The sequence below is a fragment of the Phacochoerus africanus genome, chromosome 2, assembly GCF_016906955.1.
Source record: "Phacochoerus africanus isolate WHEZ1 chromosome 2, ROS_Pafr_v1, whole genome shotgun sequence".
In the NCBI taxonomy this organism is placed as follows: Eukaryota; Metazoa; Chordata; class Mammalia; order Artiodactyla; family Suidae; genus Phacochoerus; species Phacochoerus africanus.
The window spans coordinates 139,937,457-139,958,319 of record NC_062545.1 but is presented as its reverse complement, the minus strand read 5'-3'; the positions used below and the strand labels follow the sequence as shown (position 1 = coordinate 139,958,319).

Sequence of the window (20,863 nt, the reverse complement as noted above, 5' to 3'; positions counted from 1 at the left end):
ATCAGGAGAAAAAAATAATTTTTTAAAAAAGGACAAAGTCTAAGTGACCTGTGAAACATTATCAAATAATCTAATGTGTGTAACTGGAGTTCTTGAAAGAAAAAAGTGAGGCAGAAAAATATATAAAGGAAAAAATAACAAGAGTTCCCATCATGGCACAGCAGAAACGAATCCAACTAGTATCCATGAGGATTCAGGTTCAATCCCTGGCCTTGTTCAGTGGGGCTAGGATCTGGTGTTGCTGTGAGCTGTGGTGTAGGTCACAGAAGTGGCCTAGATCCTATATTACTGTGGCTGTGGTGTAGGTCAGCAGCTGTAGCTCCGATTCAACCCCTAGCCTGGGACAGCCGTGGGTGCAACCCTAAAAAGCCCCCCCCCAAAAAAAAGCCAATAGAAAACTTTCCAATTTAGGAATCAAGAAAAGCCCATGCAGGATAAATATTCTAAAAATCCTACATCATGGCACATCATAGACAAACTGCTAACACCAAAGGTAAAGAGAAAAATTTTAATGTAGTTATATAGAAAAAGACATATACAAGGTAACAATGATACAATGATTGCAAATGACTTCTCATTACAAATGGAAGGTCACCTTTAAAAGCACTTTAAAAATAATCCTGTCAACCCAGAATCCTATATCCCGAGAAAATATCTTTCAAAGTTAAAGGTGAAAAAAGGATATTTTCACATAAAGAGAAACTAACATAGTTCACTGCCAGTAGACCTGCACTACAAGAAATATTAAAGAAAGTGTTTAGGCTGAAGAGAAATGATACCAAATAAAAAAGAGATCTAAAGTAAGGAATGAAGAGTACAGGAAATGGTAAATATATGGGCCACACCTGCAGCATATGGAAGTTCCCAGCTAAGGGTTGAATCAGAGCTGCAGCTGCAGCTGCCAGCCTAGGCCACAGCCACAGCAACATGGGATCTGAGCCACGTCTGGGACCTACACCACTGTGCACAGCAACACTGGATCCTTAACCCAGTGAGAGAGGCCAGGGATAGATCCCACATCTTCATAGATACTAGCTGGGTTTGTTTCCACTGAACCGCAATAGGAATCCCAAAGAATATCTCTTTTAAAAAGTTATTGTTATTTCCTTTAAAGAAAACTTACTGTTGCAAAATAAACATTATATTGTAGGGTTTATAATGTATGTAAAAATAAAATATGTAATACAAAAACACAAAAGAAGGAGGGTAAATGGAAGTTCACTATTGGAAGGTTCTTATAATTTATATTAAGTGGTACAATATCATAAGTAAATTATAATAAGTTTAGGGTGCATATTATAAACTCTAAAGAAAAGCCAATAGAGCAAATAATGGAACACTAAAACATATTAAAGTAATCCAAAAGAAGACAGAAGGAGGTAGAAAAAGAAAGGTGGAATAACAAAACCAATTGTGGTAGACTATGAGGGAGGAGAACTTACTTCCAATAATAAAACAGAAAGTCAAAAAGATTTCTCACTTAAACCCTACTATTAAAAGAAGTTGGGTAAGCTATGCAATCATAGTTTTTAAAATCTGTCAGGCTAAGGACACCAAAAAATCTGAATCAACTCCAAGAAGTGATAAGCATATTTTATAAGAGAAGAGATGCCCAGGGCCTGTCACCCTTGACTGAAACAGGAGAACAAGGAATCTACCACAGATAAGGGTTAAAGAGAAACCAGTCTAACTTTGAAGGGCTATCTGTGGACTGGCATACCAGCACAAAATTCAGAGGAGCCCCCAACACAGCAATTGTATGAACTACCAGGCCCCAAATACACGTACACACACACACACACACACACACACACACACACACTTTCCCACTAGTCTTCGCCAAAAATGGGGGGCAAGAGAAGAGAGCTGAGATAGTCTCCCCAAAGTCCTCTAGACTTTGACCTAAGGAAGACTTGAGGATTGGGAGATAAAAGGAAAACCAAGAAAAACTTCACAGAGGCAAGACCCACCTTTGCAGAGTACAGGACAGCCATACCATAGGCGAACACAGCAACAGGGCTAGAAGAACTCTCGAGGCACAGAAAGAAAGGAGCAGAACTAGAGAGCAAAGAGAATCTTCAGCAACCTAAAGCTGGCCTCTGGTCTGTAAAGAGGGAAGATATCTTCTATGATTCAAAAAGATTTGGAATAGTCCATGAATACATCAGAAGGTGCTCAACACCATTAGTCAAGAGGGGAAGACAAATTCAATTAAATACAAATTAAAACAATGCAATACAATTTCCCAAGCATTAGTACAAAGCCAAAAACAGACAATACCAAATAGGAGCAAAGATGCAAAGCAACTAGAATTCTCATATTATTTCTAAGAGAAGTGTAAAATGATACGACCACTTTAAAAACTGCTGGGCAATTTGCTACAAAGTTAAAGATATACCTTACATTATGAATCACACACACATTTCCACTCCTAGGTATTTACCCAAGAGAAATGAAAACACATATCCATAAAGAGTCTTATACAAGAATGTTTATACTGGTTTTATTGATAATAGCCCAAAGCTAGAAAAAATTGACATGTCCATCGAGAGAAATAAACTATAAACTATATACTTATACAATGGTATTCTACACTGCAATAAAAAAGAATTAACTACTGATACATACAACAACATGGATACACCTCAAAACCATTTTTTTTTTCTCTTTTTATGGCCGCACCTGTGGCAAATGGAAGTTCCCAGGTAGGGATTAAATGAGAGCTGCAGCTGAGGCCTATGCCACAGCCATGGCCAACACTGGATTTGAGCCGCATCTGCGACCTACACCACAACTTACAGCAACACCAGATCCTTGACCCACTGAGCTAGGCCAGGGATCATACCTACATTCTCAGAGACAACATTGGGCCCTTAACTGGCTGAGCCAAAACAGGAACTCCTTGAAACCATTACCTTGAGTTCAAGAGGTCAGACATAGAGAACATACTATATGGTCTCATTTATATTATTTTCACCAACAATTGAAATTAATCTACAGTGAGAGAAACCAAAAGACAGTTTGCTTAAAGCAGACAGACTGATTGACTGGGATCAATCAATTGGCATAAGAGAATTTTCTGGGCTTATGGAAATATTCTATATCTTAAATAACATGGGTATATACATTTGTCAAAACTAAGAATTGTATACTTATGCATTTCACTGTCTGTAAATTTTAATTGTATACTTATGCATTTCACTGTCTGTACTTCCATTTGAAAAACCTTTAAGAGGGGGACAAAAATATGAAGAACAAAATTAAAAGAAAATCACATGAGAGGAGAAAGGTATAATAATTGTTATAGTTAGGTACTGGGTATATGAGGGCTTATTATTCTATTCTGTTGACTTTTGTGTTTAAAATTTATAGTAATAAAAGGGTTTTTAAAAAGAAAGGCAACTGGAATAATAATATATTGTATATTTGAAATTTGCCCAGAGAGTAGATTTCAAATCTTCTTACATACATGCAACACACACAGGCAAGGTGACTGGAGGTGATAAATATGTTAATTAGTTTGTAGTAACCATTTTACAATATATACATATGTCAAAATATCACATTGTATACTTTAAATATAATTTTTACTTGTGAAAAATGAAAATTAAAAATAAGATTTTAAATATCAGTTTTTTAGAAAAGCCAAAATATTCATTTAACCTTTTCTGTGTGGTATTTTAATATAAACACAGAGCAATCACTGCCAAATAAAATACAAAGTTACTGGAAAAGGGGAGAGGGGCTAGATCTGCTCAGAAAAATAGTACTTCAAGGTTCTATCTTTCTTACACTATAGACTACTATTTCAGGAACTTTAGCCAGAAGATTTTTTCGGTGGCAGCGGTGGGGTGATTATTTACTCATCTTAGAACCAAGCTAAACCCAAATTATTAAATTACTCTTATCTTTCAGGTTGGGGTGTATAAACCAAGTCAGAAGATTTTTTTTTTTGTCTTTTTGCCTTTTCTAGGGCCACTCTCGCAGCACATGGAGGTTCCCAGGCTAGGGGTCCAACCGGAGCTGTAGCCACCAGCCTATGCCAGAGTCACAGCAACGCGGGATCCGAGCCGCGTCTGCAACCCACACCACAGCTCACGGCAACGCCGGATCCTCAACCCACTGAGCAAGGCCAGGGATCAAACCCACAACCTCACTGTTCCTAGTCGGATTCGTGAACTAGTGCGCCACAACGGGAACTCCCCAAGTCAGATTTTTAAAGCAGATGTACAAAGCCCCTTTCTCCACCCATGGCCCATGATGTCTGGGAGCTTGTCAGAGCTATCACCCAGGTATACCACTTCAGTGTTCTTGGCCCAGTATCCCTATCATTGTGGCTGAGGCCTTGTCATAAAGTGCAAAAGGCTGCTGCTCTGCTTGCATATACACAGGTGCAGCATTCCAGAAGTCAGAGAATTAATACCCACCCTCTCACCCAAGCAACTCTCAACCAATCATTTCCGGAAGCTGAGGTTTAAATACTCTAGCTCTTTCAGCATTTGAGTGGGATGATTCTGAGGGATGTGCAATTTGCACACTGTGGTAGCTGATGTAGGAGTGTAGAGTATGCCACCCCAAAATATGCCATTCTGGCATACTGATTATTTTAAGTTAAAGGCATGAAAAACTGCAGATGAAAGAAAGGCACTCTAACCTTCCTTCCTCCTAAAAGGAGGAGATAAAATTCTCATACGAAAGGTGCAACCCCCAAGCTAGGAGGAAGGAAGATATTCTTATCACCAGACACAAGCAGCTGAGGCCAAGGGGAATCTGCACAAATTTCATTAAACCAAACCTTATCTTCTAAGTCACTTTCCACAACTAACTGCCCTCACCCAAATTCCTTTGTCTTACACATTTTCACAATTTAATACACTTTGTCCAATCTAGTATATAAGTGTTTTGGTCTAACTGCTTCTTCGTGTCTTCATTTCTTATGAAGGCTCCTGTGTACATGTAAAAATTACTAAATAAAATTTGTATATTTTCTCCTGTTAATCTGTCTTCGGTTAATTCAGGCCAGCTAAGGAGCCTAAGTGGCTTAATTACATTCTTTAAAGGCTGACTCACATTTCTATACCCCATCACCACTTCACATCAATGTTCTCTGTACCTCCCCCAAATTACTTGTACAAAAGAAGACATCTAATAGAAAGGGTGCAAAGTACACTCTAAAAAGGAAAAAAATAGGTGACAGAATGAATCATTTCCCAGACATACTCCTGGTCATGCTGTTACTAAACCTTGACTTCCCACTATCATAAGAGCTTTTGCAATTTCTTCTTTTTTTTTTTTTTTTTTTTGCTATTTCTTGGGCCGCTCCCGAGGCATATGGAGGTTCCCAGGCTAGGGGTCCAATTGGAGCTGTAGCCGCTGGCCTACGCCAGAGCCACAGCAACGCGGGATCCGAGCCTCGTCTGCAACCTATACCACAGCTCACGGCAACGCCGGATTGTTAACCCACTGAGCAAGGGCAGGGACCGAACCCGCAACCTCATGGTTCCTAGTCGGATTCGTTAACCACTGCGCCATGACGGGAACTCCCCGAGCTTTTGCAATTTCAAAGCAGAACAGTCATATACACAGGAAAGTTCAATATACAATTAATCCTATATCGCCAGGCGATTTAAGCCTTCGGAACAGCTGTGTTACATGGAGATCTTTTAGTGACAATTCATAGAAGCCAACTAGAGCTAGCTTAAGCACAAAGTCTACGGGCCTTAAGAATAGAATCCGTGATTGGGAAATTAAAAAAAACTTAGGAAGTCTCTGCCTCCGTTTTTCTAAGCATCTGCTTCATCTCTCTTTCCTTGATTCCCAGTTCACATGCCTACTACCTGACCTACAAGATTACACAGTGTTGTGCAGAAGGCCAGGAAGAAAGAGAGCCTGATTTTCTTTTTTGGCCTCCTCTGAGCTCTCTTGCTCCTTTCCTTCTCCCTGACCAGTCTTTCAAAATTCCCAGGGAAAGAACTGGTCCTGCTTGGGTCAGGTACCTACCTACACAAGGACCAATTATGGAGAGAAAGCAATGTCACAAGATAAAAAAATGACAGTACTCCACAATCCAACATAATGGAGGAAAGGGACAGTCCCAAAGAATGGATATCGGTAAACAACCAAGAGAATCAACCATGAGTCATTATGGATCTGTTTGAGAAACTGTTAAAAACACTGAAAGTTCTTCACAGCAATATGTACAATTTGTAGAGACAAACTGTCTGTACAATTCAAGGGCATTCATGAAACCCCTATAATCAATTCTTAGATCCTAATTTTAAAACACTCAATTATTCATCTAGGTATTTTGAGTGTTTCAAATTTTTCAAATATTCCTCTTAAATTTTCAAACCTTGAATACTGACTGAAATTATATTCAAAGGTTTTTCAACCACAAAAAAATACATATAATAAAATGTTAACACTTTCATAGGAATGTAATATGTAAGAAGTCTATACCCATAGCATGGACTAGGTAGAAGAAGCTAACAATCAGACACCAACTGGGGCCTGCCGTCATCAAATAGAGACTACGTGGCAGTCCCTCCCATTTTTCACTACAGTTAGAATACTTTTCCATGGTATGTCCCCAAACACACTTAGGGAGATGTGTACCTAGACCTCATCTCATTCAAATCATAAACCTGAAATTACCTCATAAAGAGATATATAAAGTGAATCAAAAAATTAGTAAGCTCTAGTCCATTACTATTCATGATGGCCTAGAAAAAAAAATATGTGTAGCTTAATCAAGAGTCTACTCAAAATACATAGCTATTACTGTATGTAACTTTACTCAAAACAAGCAAAATCAAACACAATCAACAGAAATAAGCTAGAGAAATAAAATCAGAAGCAAATGCCTCAAGTCTATTATGAAACAAGTGAGATATAAATTAAAAGTTATATTAGTCAGGAAACCTATATCCTTCACTGGTTTTTAGGAAGCAGTCAATGACATTAGTGGGACATCCTTAACCTCTGAGAGTATATAATGGAAGGAAATGGCCACAAAATTACCACAAAATGCTCTTACATGACAGGAAAAGACAGAAGAATGGAACACAAAGAACAATGCTTTACCAGAGTTGTATTACTCATACATTCTTTAAACGTATAGAAAATGAAGCCTTATATTATATTCATGCATTTTGATTCTATAATATAGCATATTTTATAATACAAAAATACTGTGAAAATCTCATGCATTATCTTTGCTGATCCACTTTCTACACTATCTCCAAAAGAGAATCTAGTTTCCTGAGTATGTGAGTACATAAACTGGACGAAAGCTAGAATGATGAAACACCACTGAGCTTGATTACATACAATAAAATTTAAAGGAAAGATCATAATCCTACAACATGTTGACATTTTTTGTATCAAGTATAGTTGGAAAAAGTAAGAAACTCATAATATGAGGTTAAGAAAGTTTTTTAAGAAGAGTCAATTGTTATACTATCATTTTTGTAAACAATTTGAATCTATCAGCACATAAAACCTAAATATTAATCAGCTACTATATTTCATTTAGAAATTTCTGCACCAGAAAAATGTTGGAGAAAGTATTTTTTTTAATTATAAATTCATTCATGAATTTAACATGAGTAGTGTTTAACAATTTCAGGTGACACTGAAGTTCTATGATAGATAGCAATTTGTAATTTTGGTTGAGTTACATATTTCACTTGGATACACTAAAAGGTGATATTCCTGAGTTACTTGGTAGAAATAATCCCAGCCAATATGAGTGACATTTATATTTTTTTCTGCTCACTTTTGGGTTTGTTTGTTTGTTGTTGGCCATAGCTGTGGCATGTGGAAGTTCCTAGGCCAAAGTGTGAACCCGTGCCACAGTAGTGACCTGAGCCACTACAGTGACAATGCTGGATCCTTAACTCAATATGCCACATAGGGACTCCATTTTTTGGCTCATTTTTGAATGCAGAGTAACTTTCATGTAATACCTGAAGCAGAAGTGTTGTTTTTTTTTTTTTTAAATCAATTTCCCTTTTTTTTTTTTCCCCAAAACATGGCAAATGATATAGGATAGTGGAATCTGCAAATATGAGGGTTCACAAAGGAAGGTCTCTGAATGCCCCTGGAAAAAAAGTCAAAGGGCTTAATGGTAGCTCAGGAGAATGTAGGATTTCGGTACTGTTTATAGGCACATCACAATCTAATAGGATGATTGGTATGCAGAATTGACAATTAATTCTAGGACTCACACTTAAATTCTGCTACTAAATTTTAGTATGATTTCATGTTAAATCAAAGTTAATTTTCATCTTTTACTTCACTACAGAATAAAAAATACTGCATGTTCTGCCTTTTGGATACTAAAATGTAGCATGCAAAGCTCATAAAAATTGTCTAACATGAAATTCATAACCGAAGTAGCTTTTGGTACAAATATTTCACCAGGGCAATGATTTGAAAAGGCACCTCTTGCAATGCAGAACTGTCGTAATTGTAGCTCAAAAACATAAATGACACCTTCCTATGTTTGCATCAGGAAAAGACTCTTAGTCACATTTCATCGACTTTCCAGTGTCATCCCCAAACAAATGGACAATTAAATACTTACATACATATACAAAGCCCACTGCCTACACACAAAGAGAAATACTAATAAAAACAAATTTGTAATAGACAAGAAACGTGTGTGCTTATAGATTATGATTACCTGGAGGTAGGAATTGCAGTTGGTTATTAGCTAGTCGAAGATGACGTAAAGCTCTCAGACGACCAATTTCTGGGCAAACAATTTCTAAGGCATTGTCACTAAGATCCAAACACTGTAGCTTTATAAGGGACCCAATTGCTTCAAGAGAAAAGAATGGTAAAAGCAAATTAATTTGACCCAAGTGTTAAGGCAAACCCTTAATGCAAGTACTTCAAGTTTATTTTACTACTTAATATCCCTGTCTCTGGTGCTGACATAGTAGTAAAAACATATTATCAAATTAAATTTTATGAAGTGAAAACACTTCTGTCTCAAAATAACATGTAATAAGTTTTTAAAAAGGCACAAATAAAAACATTAAAACAGTGTAAAAAATTGCTTGAATTAATAATTCATGAAATGATACCTAATGTCTTTTATCTAACCAAAATGCTTAACTGGATTCATTAAGCTTGAAGTTATCAGTTTATTATCTACCTAATGACAGTTTATCTGATAATAATTTCCCTAACCATTATAACCATTTCAGACTTGTTACTAAATTTAATCATAACTGTTAACTGAACTTACTAGAGGGAAAAAATTTTTTGAAACTAATAATGATGCTTCGTAATTAAAATTCCCTATTATGCCAACCAAAATATTTAAAGAAACAATCTGTTCTATTATTATAAAGCACAGCTTAACCTATAGCATCTCCCAACTAAAAACTGGAAGAGCACTCACCTTCCGGAACCACAACTATGTTATTTGAGTGCAGATACCTAGAGGAAAAAAGGAAAAAAAAAAAATCTGTTATCATTCAGTATTTCTGCTAAATAATCACTTTGTAAAATGTGCACTTAGAGATTTATCAAATATAAAGGAATGAGACTTACTTTCATACACTGCTGTAAATGCATATCACAAAATGGTCATCACAGATAATACTATTGAGAATAACACTATATGTTGGAATTGCAAATATTAAAACTATCTGCTAATTTAGTTGTTTTTTAAAATAAAAGTATGCACAATAAATATTTTTCAACGTCATAAAACAAATTACCAGTTTCCCTAGTTTATTTTAAATTATCCAAGTTTTCAGAAAAGTACTGATTATATAAAGAAAAAACCAACACCTATTGGGTAAAAGAAAATGCAAACTTTTAGTTTCTAAAGGGTAACTTCATAAAATAATCAAATCAAAGATATTTCAAGCCAGCATGGAGAACCAAGAATGGAAAGATAGAATATGCATCATTTATGGTTATCTGTAGAAATACCCAACTGTCAAGGTATAGAATTTACTTCACAGCAAAAGAAATTTTGAAAATAAGAAATCAAATTCTTGTCTTAAAAAAAAAAGTCTATCCAACTGACAAGCCCAGGCAAGCCTAAGTGAATAACACTTTTCCCAATGAAGCATCTTTAGCACTCTCTAGTGGAGATTTCATGCAATCAGCAGCAGCAAACTATTCAGAGCAAAAAACTATAGTGACCAATGAAAATCATATAGGAAAAATTAAAAAAAATAAACTTACATCATTATTTTTGAGACCATAGAACTAGATTTTGACAAATTATTTTCAAACCTGTCTTATTTACTATACCTCATAATTAATCTGCATATAGTATTTTTTAAATAGAATTAAGATTTTTCTTCTATATCTGTAAGCCTAATATCTAATGGGAAAATGTCAATTCTAGGAGTTCCATGGTGACTCAGAGGATTAAGGATGCAGTGTTGTCACTGCTGTGGCTCAGGTCACTGCTATGGCTGACCTGGGAACTTTCATCTGCCTTGGGAAAAGCCAAAAAAATTAAAAATAAAAAAATAGAGCCAAACTGGAGTTCCCTTGCAGTGCTATGGGTTAAGGATATGGTGGTGTCACTGCAGAGGTGCAGGTTGCTGCTGCATAGGTTTGATCTCTGGCCCAGGAACTTCCACATATTGCAGGTAGGGCCAAAAAAACAATAATAATGTCAGTGACACAGAATAAGAAAGATACAAAATTTAATGAATTTAAGACTTTCATATGCTAGATTAAATCAATTCTGTGTAGGTATTAACTTGATAAGCCTAATACAATTTAGACAATTACACCATATATTTTATTCCTTGCTTTGTGTATGTGAAATGCTTCCATATTTTAAAATCAATATTCTTTAAACATTACTTTTAGGAAGGAATACCTAACTACTTTATCATATTACTCTAAATATTATTTATGCCAAAAGGCTATATGTCTATATATAAATAAGTGTATACACACACAAACACACACACACACACATTTGCATTTATTACACTAAAGGCAGAGTGCCCAGACACCAAAATAAAAAATTTTTTGGTTATCCACACAATATCTGCCTCAATTCAAATTCTACCTATAAAAAAGGCCAAATCAAAATATGAATTATGGAGTTCCCATTGGGGATCAGCAGGTTAAGAATCTGACAGTGTCCTTGAGGATGGGGGTTTAATCTTTGGCCTCTCTCAGTTGGGTAAGGATCCAGCATTGCCACAAGCTGTGCTGTAGGTTACAGATGTGGCTTGGATCCAGTGTTGCTGTGGCTGTAGTGTAGGCCTGTGTCAGTTTCTTAGTTTTGACAAATGTTCCATGGAATTGTAAGATGTTAACAACAAGAACTAGGCAAACTAGAACATTGTACTATCTTTACAACTTTTCTGTAGATACAAAATTGTTCCAAAGTAAAATGGTAATTTAATTTTTTTTTTTTAAATGAAAACAACAGGACTTTTACTTCCAGCCATGATGGACAGGGACCAGATTTCCACAACTGCTATAAGCAACAAGAAGACTAGATGGAATTCATGAAACAATTATTTTCAGATATTGACAAGTGGCAACTAGTACGATGTTCCCTGAGAGAGAAGAAACAAGTGAGGTGATGCACACAATGTCCACAGCTTTATGCCTGGAGGCAAACTGTGGACTCTGGCACAGGAATGGGATCCCAAACAAAAAATGAAAGTCTCACTGAGTTATGAAGACACATATCAGGATTCAGGAAACCTGAGGCAGCCTGAAGTTGTAGGGTACAGTTCTGGAGAAGAGGGCACTACTGGGGAAGAAAAAAAAGAAAACTTCATGAGATCCTTTGACTCTTATCTGATTTCTAAAAGGCACTCCAGGCCATAACTAAAAATCTATCAGCTGAACAGTCCACAGAGCTCATACAGGTCTAGAAAGCATTCAGGTTCTGAGCAGCAAGTGTACCAAATTCTTGTTGATTACCTGGTGCATTAAATGAGATCCTAGAAAGTATAACAGGGTAACAAGGCTAAACTACCCCTACAGCAGAGGTTACTTGAGATCTGTTGTAACAAAGAAAAAAGACAATCATGAAAGGATCAAACTAAGCTGCAAATAATCACAACCAAAACAACCATAGAAAGGAAGGCAAAAAAATGTAGACACTCAATAATGTAACATTTATAAGATCCAGTATCCAATCAAAAAGTATTAGACATGCTAAGAATCAGGAAAATGTGACCCATAGCCAGGATAAAAAATATGTAATACAAACAGACCTGATATGACAGAGATGCTAGAATTAGCAAATAAGAACTTTAAAACAACTATAGTAACTATATTCATGTAGTCAAAGAAAAATACAAACATTGTTACAGAAATGTTAACATATAAAGAAGAACCAAATAGAACTTCTAGAGATCAAAAATATAACAAACTGAAAACACTGCTAGGTGGGATTAAGAGCAGATTAGATATTGAAGAAGAAAATATTACTGACTCCTAAGACAGAAATACAACGTGTCCTAACTGAAGTACATTTAGAAAAAAAAATTGAAAAGAACTGAATAGATTGTCAGTGATTATGGGACAATATTAAACCAACAAAACACATAAAAGAGTCTCAGAAGCAGGGGTCAGAGATAAGAGTACAGAAATAAATATATAAAGAAATAACGTTTTAAAATTCCAGGAGTTCCCACTGTGGCTCAGTGGATTAAGAACCTGACATAGTGTCCATGAGGATGCAGGTTCAATTCTTGGCCTTGCTCAGTGGGTTAAGGATCTGGTATTGCCACAAGCTGCAGCATAGGCTGCAGATGTGGATTGGATCTGACATTGCTATGGCTGTGGCACAAGCTAGCAGCTGCAACTGATTCACACCCTAGCCTGGGAACATCCATACGCTGCAGGTGTGGCCATAAAAAGAAAAAAAAAAAAAGAAAGAAAAAAAATTTGATGAAAATTCTAAGGACACAAGCCCAAGAAACTCAGTAAATATCAAATATAAAGAAAAAGTAAACCTCAGCAAGGTACATCAAAATCAAATCCCAGAAAACTAATATAAAAGAAACTCTTCAAAGTATCCCAAGGAAGAAAAACACATTAGATACTAAAGACGAAATATAAGAATGATGGCAGATATCTCTTCAGAAACTATGTAAGCCAAGAGATAATGAACACCATGAAAATGCTAAAAGGAAAGAAAAATAAAAACTGGCAACCAAGAACCTTAATTTCAAAATTATGAAGATGAATACAAAACAAAAAAATAGAACATCTTCAGGGCCTAGTGCTAGTAAATTCTTACACTTTATACTAAAAACATGATACATAAAAGCAAAACCTGATAAAGCAGACCTCATCAAAATGTAAAACCATTGCTCTGCAGAAGAACACAAAAAAACAAACTATATATTGGGAGAAAATATTTGTAAGCAGCATATACAACTAGTTTTTAGAATATGTAAAGATTTCTTAAAACTCAAGACTAACAACTATATATATATATATATATACACACACACACACACACACACACACACACACGCATCCAAATAGAAAATGAGCAATGGACATGAACAGACTGAAGAAAAGATAAAGATGACAAATACTTGAAAAGATGTTAAATATCATTAGCCATTAGAGAAATACAAATTAAAACCACAATTGGATAAAACCACACATCTATCAAAATGACAAAAATTAAAAATAATGACAACAAAATAATGCTAGTGAGATGTGGAGAAAGTGGATCAATTATACATTACTGGGGAAGAATGTAAAATGGTATTGCCAACCTGGAAAATTATTTGGTGGTTTATTTATGAAATTATAAATTCAGAGCAAAAGTGAGAGAGAGTAAGGACTTCCAAAAATTCTCTTTTCCATAAAACCAATACTGGCAAAAATTATCAGAATCTATATTTACAGAACTTTGGAAATTAACCAAAGACCTGCGGTAAGACATGGAGGGTTTATTTAAGAAAAAATGGGTAAAATCTCAGTCAGAAGGCTAAGCTGTAAACTCTAGAGCATTTTCACTTCCTCTAGTCCTATCCCCTACCCTCCAGTTCTGCAGAAGCCTGGAAAATCTCTTTGACTACTTTTCATAATCATAGTGAAAAGCAGCAGCCTAGCTAACACCTGAATGGGCAGAAAGCTGGAGTTCATTCCCAAAGAACTGTCATTTGACTGCCTCATGGTCCTCTGAAAGACCCCACTGGCAAGGCTGTTTTTAATTCGAACTGACTAGAAACTTAGCCCTACAAAAACCCTTTCGCCAGTTGAGATAAACTACAGGCAATGGCTTAACTTCATTGCTGCCTGAGATAACAGCTGCTGCAAACAAAAGATTGCCAAAACCCTTAAGTGAACGAGTTTGGGAAGGAGACATCCACATGAGCTTTGAAAAACTCTGGCACATTTCTGGAAATCTAGAAGGCCACATGCATACCCAGAGCTTGAATATGCTCAGCAAAGACCTGAGAAGACTCTAAGCTCTCACCCCTCTGCTGAAGTTGAGGCTCTACATAATTCAGAAGTGACGTAGAAGGCACAGTTGTCAACTGCCTAGCTGAGAGGGGAAGGCATGCTGCAATACATATACAGAGACCAAAGTCAGCAAAAACTGGGAGACGTACTGAATTCAGACTAGATTCAGATAGTTAAGGAAATCTCTGCTTATTAGCTGACACTAATAAAGTAACTGAGCAGATATCTAAAAAAATTATGGAATGGGGATTTCCCATTGTGGCTCAGTGGGAACGAACCCAACTAGTATCCATGAGGATGTAGGTTCAATCCCCAGCTTTGCTCAGTGGGTTAAGGATCTGGTGTTGCCGTGACTTGTAGTGTAGGTTGCAGACGTGGCTTGAATCTGGAGTTGCTGTGGCTGTGGTGTAGGCCAGCAGCCAACCACTGGGGCCCTATATGCCCCAACCAACCATCAAGTGTAGCATAAGATCCCTGTTTCCCCATCCAATCAGCAGATCAGCTGGTGTATCATGAGAACTCGCCTCTCTCCCTGGGTTATATAAATAGATATGACCACACACTCCTTATTGGCTCTCCCTGATGGTCAGGAAGTCATCCAGCTGCACCAGCAGTGTCTTTCATCTCATTAAACTTTTCTCTTCACCTTGTCATGCTGGAAAATTCTTTGACCCACATGCACAGGCTACTATAAAACTAAGAAAACAATTCTATGTACAATAGCATCAAAAAGAATAAATTTAACAAAAGAGATTCAGTATTTTTACACTGAACAGTGTTCAATGTTCAAATTAAGAAACTGCTGAAGAAAACTGAAGACGTTAATAAATAGATATCACACATTCATGGATTAGAAGACAATACTATTAAAATGGCAATAATCTACAAATTGATCTAAAGATTCAATATAATCTTTATCAATGATCATGGTTGGCTTGTGGTTTTTTTTTTTTTTGCACAAATTGACAAGCAGATCTTAAAATTCACATGGAAATGCAAGGGATTTAGAATAACTAAAACCATTTTGAAAAATAAGAATAATGTTGGAGGATCCAGACTTCTCAATTTCAAACTTACTACAGAACTACAGTAATCACGTCTGCATGGATGGTACTGGCAAAAAAGATACATATCAATGGAATAGAACTGAGAATCCAGACATATGCCCATGTGTCTACAGTCAACTGATTTTTAACAAATATGCCAAGACAATTCAATGGTGAAAAAGGAGAATATTCAATAAACGGTGGTGAGATAACTGGATATCCCACGCAAAAACAGAAGTTAGACCTCTACATCACATCACATGCAAAAATTAAAACTCAACATGGATCAAAGACCTAAATGTAAGAGCTAAAACTATACAAAAAATAAAAGAGGGGTAAATCTTTATAAGACTGAAGATTAGACATAGTTTTACAGTATGACAGATAACAAAACACAAGCAACCAAATAAAAACTTACCAAGTAAAAGATAAACCACAGAATGGGAGAAAACATTTGTACTAGATCTAGTAAGGATAAGGATCTAGTATCTCAAATATGTAACATTCTCAGAACTCAGTAAAAAGATAAATGCCAAAATTTTTAAATGAACAATAGATTCCCCAAAGAAAATATACAAATGGCCAATAAGCACAAGAAAAGACACCATTAATCATTAGAAAAATACAAATCAGCAAAGATATCAATTCACAACTACAAATGGCCAACTACTAGACTATAATGAAAAGGACAGAAAATAACAATGTCACATTCTTGACAATGTGAAGAATCCTCACATATTGTTGATAACAGTGTAAAATAGTGCAGCCTCTTTGGAAAACAGTTTGGTAGTTCCTCAAAAGGTTAAACATAAGAAATTACCACTGCAATTCCACTCCTAGGTAGAAACCTGAGAACTGAAAATATACGTTCACACACAAACTTCTATATAAATGTTAACATTTGCATTATTCACCATAGCCAAAATGTGGAGATAACCTAAATGTCCATCGACTGAAAATGGGTAAACAAAATGTGGTATATACAATGGATTTTTATTCAGCCATAAAAAGGAATAAATTCTGGAACACGCTACAACACAAATGACACAAAGCATCCAGACATAAAGAGTCACATATTGTATGACTCCATTTATATGAAATGTCCAGAACAGGCATATCCAGAGAAATATAAAGTAGATTACTGGTCACCAGGGAGTTTCTAGAGATTAGGGAAGAGGAATGACTGCTAATGGATTTCTTTTAGGGTTATGAAAATGTTCTGGACTAGACAGTGGTAATGGTAGCTCACTCTCATGAATATATCAAAACCACTGTATCATATATTTAAAAAGGGTGAATTTTATGGCATGTAAATTATATCTCAAGTAAATGAAACATGAGATTACCATAATATGACTTGCCAATTATAAACTTAGGCATTTATGTCAGAGAAATAAAAACCTACTCACACGCACACAGACACACCAAAACCCATGTACACAAATGTTCACAGCAGCTTTACTCATAACAGCTAAAAACTAGAAACAATGATTATGTCCTTCAATGGGTGAATGGATGAACAAAACTCACTACATCTATACTGTGAGATACAACTCAGCAACAAAAAGGGATTATTGGTACATGCAACAAGTTAAACAGATATCAAAGGAATTATGCTGAATGAAAAAAAAAAAGCCAGTCCTGAAAAGTTTCATACATGATTTATATAACAAATTAAAATGCCAAAATTATAGTGATGGAGAAAAGAGTAGTAGTTGCCAGGGTTTGAGGAATAGAGTGTGATTATAAAAGAGTAGAAAACGATGCAAATGGAAATAAAATCAGTGGAATGTAGCAATGTCAATTTCCTAGTGGTGATCTTATATAGTTGTGCAAGACATAAACCCTGATGGAAACTAAAAGGGTACACAAGGATGTTTCTGCATTATTTATGTTATGTGTGAGTCTACCATTACCTCAAAGTAAATAGTTTAATTTTTTAAAAGGGAGAAATAAAGACCTTTTTTCAGGCAAATCAAATCTGAGAGAATAACATAAGAATATAAAAGACATTTTTTTCATTTTAAAAGTTCTTTAAATTAACAACTTAAATTCAAAATTATAATAATGTATTTTGCCAGTTATCAGTTTTGTCCCCCATCTCCAAATCTATGCCATACCCTATCAAAATTGCATCTTTGCCATATGATCTAATGTTAGGCCTAACGATGCTAGAAACCTGGCCTCTGTGCACTGACACCCAGTCAAATTTTGGAAACAGAGTTTTAGGTGAAGTAGAAAAGAATAGCTTTATTGTTTGCCAGGCAAAGGGGGACACAGCAGGCTTATGCCCTCAAAACTATGTGTCCTTTCCTACCTCTGGGAGGTTTGTGAGGATTTTTACAGTCAAGGGTTTCAAGGGGTTGCTGATAAAGATCAGGGTGTGCGCAAAGTGTGGATTGCTTCAGTCTAGAGATGGCCTCAGACAGTCTGATGTGCTTCTGTGTGTCTCTAGGTTATCAAACTGTGATCTTCTGTCTGGAATGCTTCATCAAGTAGTTAATGTTCTCCATTTGTTGGCGGCTTTAGTTCTGCAGAAGAGGAACCAGGACCCTGCCCCAAAAGAGCACTTCGGCTTCTTGATTTCTCCTTCCTTGTCTCCTCAACCCCCCTTCCCTGATCAGCAACTGCCTGAACCTGTCCTTTGGAACTCAGGGAAGGTCAAGGAGGCGAGAATACACAGAAAGGTTTTTGTGCCCAGGAGCCCCACAGGGTCCTGCTTGGTTTCACTAATGTTATAAAAAGAGGATACTGGAGTGACTCTGCAAGATGATAGTATCAGAAAGGCACTTTCCAGGTTCAGTTTGCTTTCAACTTTGTATTCAGCACAGAGCCAAGGCCCAATGGCTTCAGTTGTCTTCCTGGACAACTTTAAGCCACATTCTCAAACTATGAAGTCTCCACACAGAAGTCACTTTTGTGGCAGCTCTTGCTGTTACTCTCAGACCATACTCTGTAGATAAGACAATGCATTTTTATTTTTAGGGCCACACCCGCAGCATATACAAGTTCCCAGGCTAGGACTCCAAACTGAGCTGAAACCGAGCCTATGCCACAGCCAGAGCAACACCAGAGCCAAGCAAATCTATGCTGCAGCTTGCGGCAACACTGGATCCTGAACCCACTGATCGAGGCTAAGCACTGAACCCACATCCTCATGGATACCAGTTGGGTTCTTAACCTGCTGAGCCACAATGAGAACTCCCAATAATGAACTTCTAGAGACAACTTCAATTGGTCTCAAGCAACTGCCTTCCCACCCTGTGGCCACCTCTGCATTAGATGTGCCATATTCTTGAGGCAGAATATTAACTCTGGTGGTCAGTGTAGGAGCATCGGCTTTGATGCATTCTTTGACATGGCCACTGATTAACATTTGCGGCTTAAGGGCTCCAGGGAGTAACATCCCCACAGGCCTTGTTTACTATAGGGAGTGTACCTATGCCCAGATGGACAATAATCCCTAATCCCCTGTGACTCAGTTTACAGGAAGAAAAGGACAAAGAAACCATGAGACTTATAGGACATTTCCAACCCTAAGACCCTATTGGACAAAGACTGATATTGGTAATTGAACAAGGCCAATGGAAGGAAGCCACATCTTTCTGGACCTCATGCTGGTACACCCCCCCATCTTTAAGGAATAAAAACCCCTATAGGACAATAGAGAAAGTGGGGGGGGGGGGCTCTTCTCCCCCATCCCAGCAGCCCTGGGAGCTGTTTTCCTTTAATGAAGACTTTGCTTGCTTGCTGCCTGTGTGTTCACGGAGTTCATTCGTTGACTGCTGTAAACAAGAACCTGGATTCTGGTATCATCTTTCCAGTATCATTCTAAGGCAACTGCCCTCCCATCAGTCAGGCTGCTTCTAATAGATTAGTTCTAGATTATCAACACCCTCTTGCAACAATGAGCAGGTACTACAGCTCTGTTCCAGCCTAAACTAGGTATGGCAAGGCTCTTTGCCACCAGCACACCACGTGTTTTGCGGCAGCCATACCTTCTTTGAAGAGGTCTAATCTCAACCAAGGATTTGGGGCTTTCCTAAGTCTTCAGTTCCTTCATTGTCTACTTTCTCTTGGCCCAGATCTACTAATTCTGAATACCATGGAGTCTTCTGTAACCTCTTTTAGTAGTTATAACATTTTACTAGTTAATAATTCTTAATTCCCCCTGCTTAATTGGGATATGGTTTCTATCTCCTAACCAGACCCTGACTGATATTACATGGTTTATACATACAAAGATCTACTTCTCTCACAACACTCACACACTCATAAAACACAGGACAATAGCACAAGGGATAGGACGAATGAACTGAAAGTATTGATCTAAGGTTCCTACATTAAATGTGAAGTGGTATACTATGTGACTGTAAAGTATAGTAGGTTAAAGAAACATAGTATAAACCTTACAACACTGAAATGAAGTAAATGAAATGAAATAAGCCAACAATGGTAGTAAACCATAATCCTAAAATAATTTAAAAGAAGGAAAGTAAAGAGGGAAAAAATAACAAAGAACACCTGGGACAAATAGAAAACAAACTGTAAGATGGTGAACTTAATCAGGGAAGTTTTCTTGTGGCACAGTAGGTTAAGAATTCAGTGTTGTTACTGCAGCAGCTAAAATTGATCACTGGCCCAGGAATGTCCACATGCTGTTGGCATGGCCAAAAACAAAAACCAAAACAAATAAAAAACCTTCAATCAGGAGTTCCCGTCGTGGCTCAGTGGTTAATGAATCTGACTAGGAACCATGAGGTTGAGGGTTCAATCCCTGGCCTTGCTCAGTGGGTTAAGGATCCGGCATTGCCATGAGCTATGGTGTAGGTTGCAGTCGTGGCTCAGATCCCACGTTGCTGTGGCTCTGGTGTAGGCCGGTGGCTATAGCTCTGATTTGACCCCTAGCCTGGGAACCTCTGTATGCTGCAGGAGCAGCCCAAGAAATGGCAAAAAGACAAAAAAAAAAAACAAACCTCAATCATATCAGCAACTATATTAAATATAAATGGTCTAGACACTCCAATTAAACTACCCATAATGTTGGACTGGTCAAAATCAAAAGAATCAACTTCACAAAACTCACCTGTGTTGTAAAAGCACAAACAGATTAAAATTAAAGAATGCAAGTTCCAATTCTGGTACAGAAGAATGGAGTGATCCTCTGGCAACTAAAACACTGGAGAACACACACAGACAAAACTAACCCAAGGCATTGTGGAGTAAACAAAAAAATAACCCAAATCTGGAGGAGAGTCAAAACTTAGAAGAAAGACAGGTGTCTGAATTTCCTTTTTTAAAAATATTAACAGTAATTAGTCTAAGAAGGGTACAGACAGTTACCACAAAAAGTGGCTAAAATTTCAAAAGAAAACTGC

General features: G+C 36.9%; 1 protein-coding gene across 4 annotated transcripts in view; it reads right to left on the bottom strand.

The window, feature by feature from the left end:
* LRRC28 (leucine rich repeat containing 28) overlaps positions 1–20,863 on the bottom strand; it is a 225,859-nt gene that overhangs the window by 172,554 nt on the left and 32,442 nt on the right. For all 4 annotated transcript variants that reach the window (XR_007133125.1, XM_047766807.1, XM_047766806.1 and 1 more), the window contains exons 4-5: positions 9,413–9,450; positions 8,687–8,824 (exon numbers count right to left, since the gene is read on the bottom strand). Coding sequence is in view for 3 of the 4 variants with exons in the window: in XM_047766807.1 (XP_047622763.1) it covers positions 8,687–8,824; positions 9,413–9,450 (176 nt within the window). In the remaining variant the exon portion in view is untranslated. The remainder of the gene's footprint in view (positions 1–8,686; positions 8,825–9,412; positions 9,451–20,863) is intronic.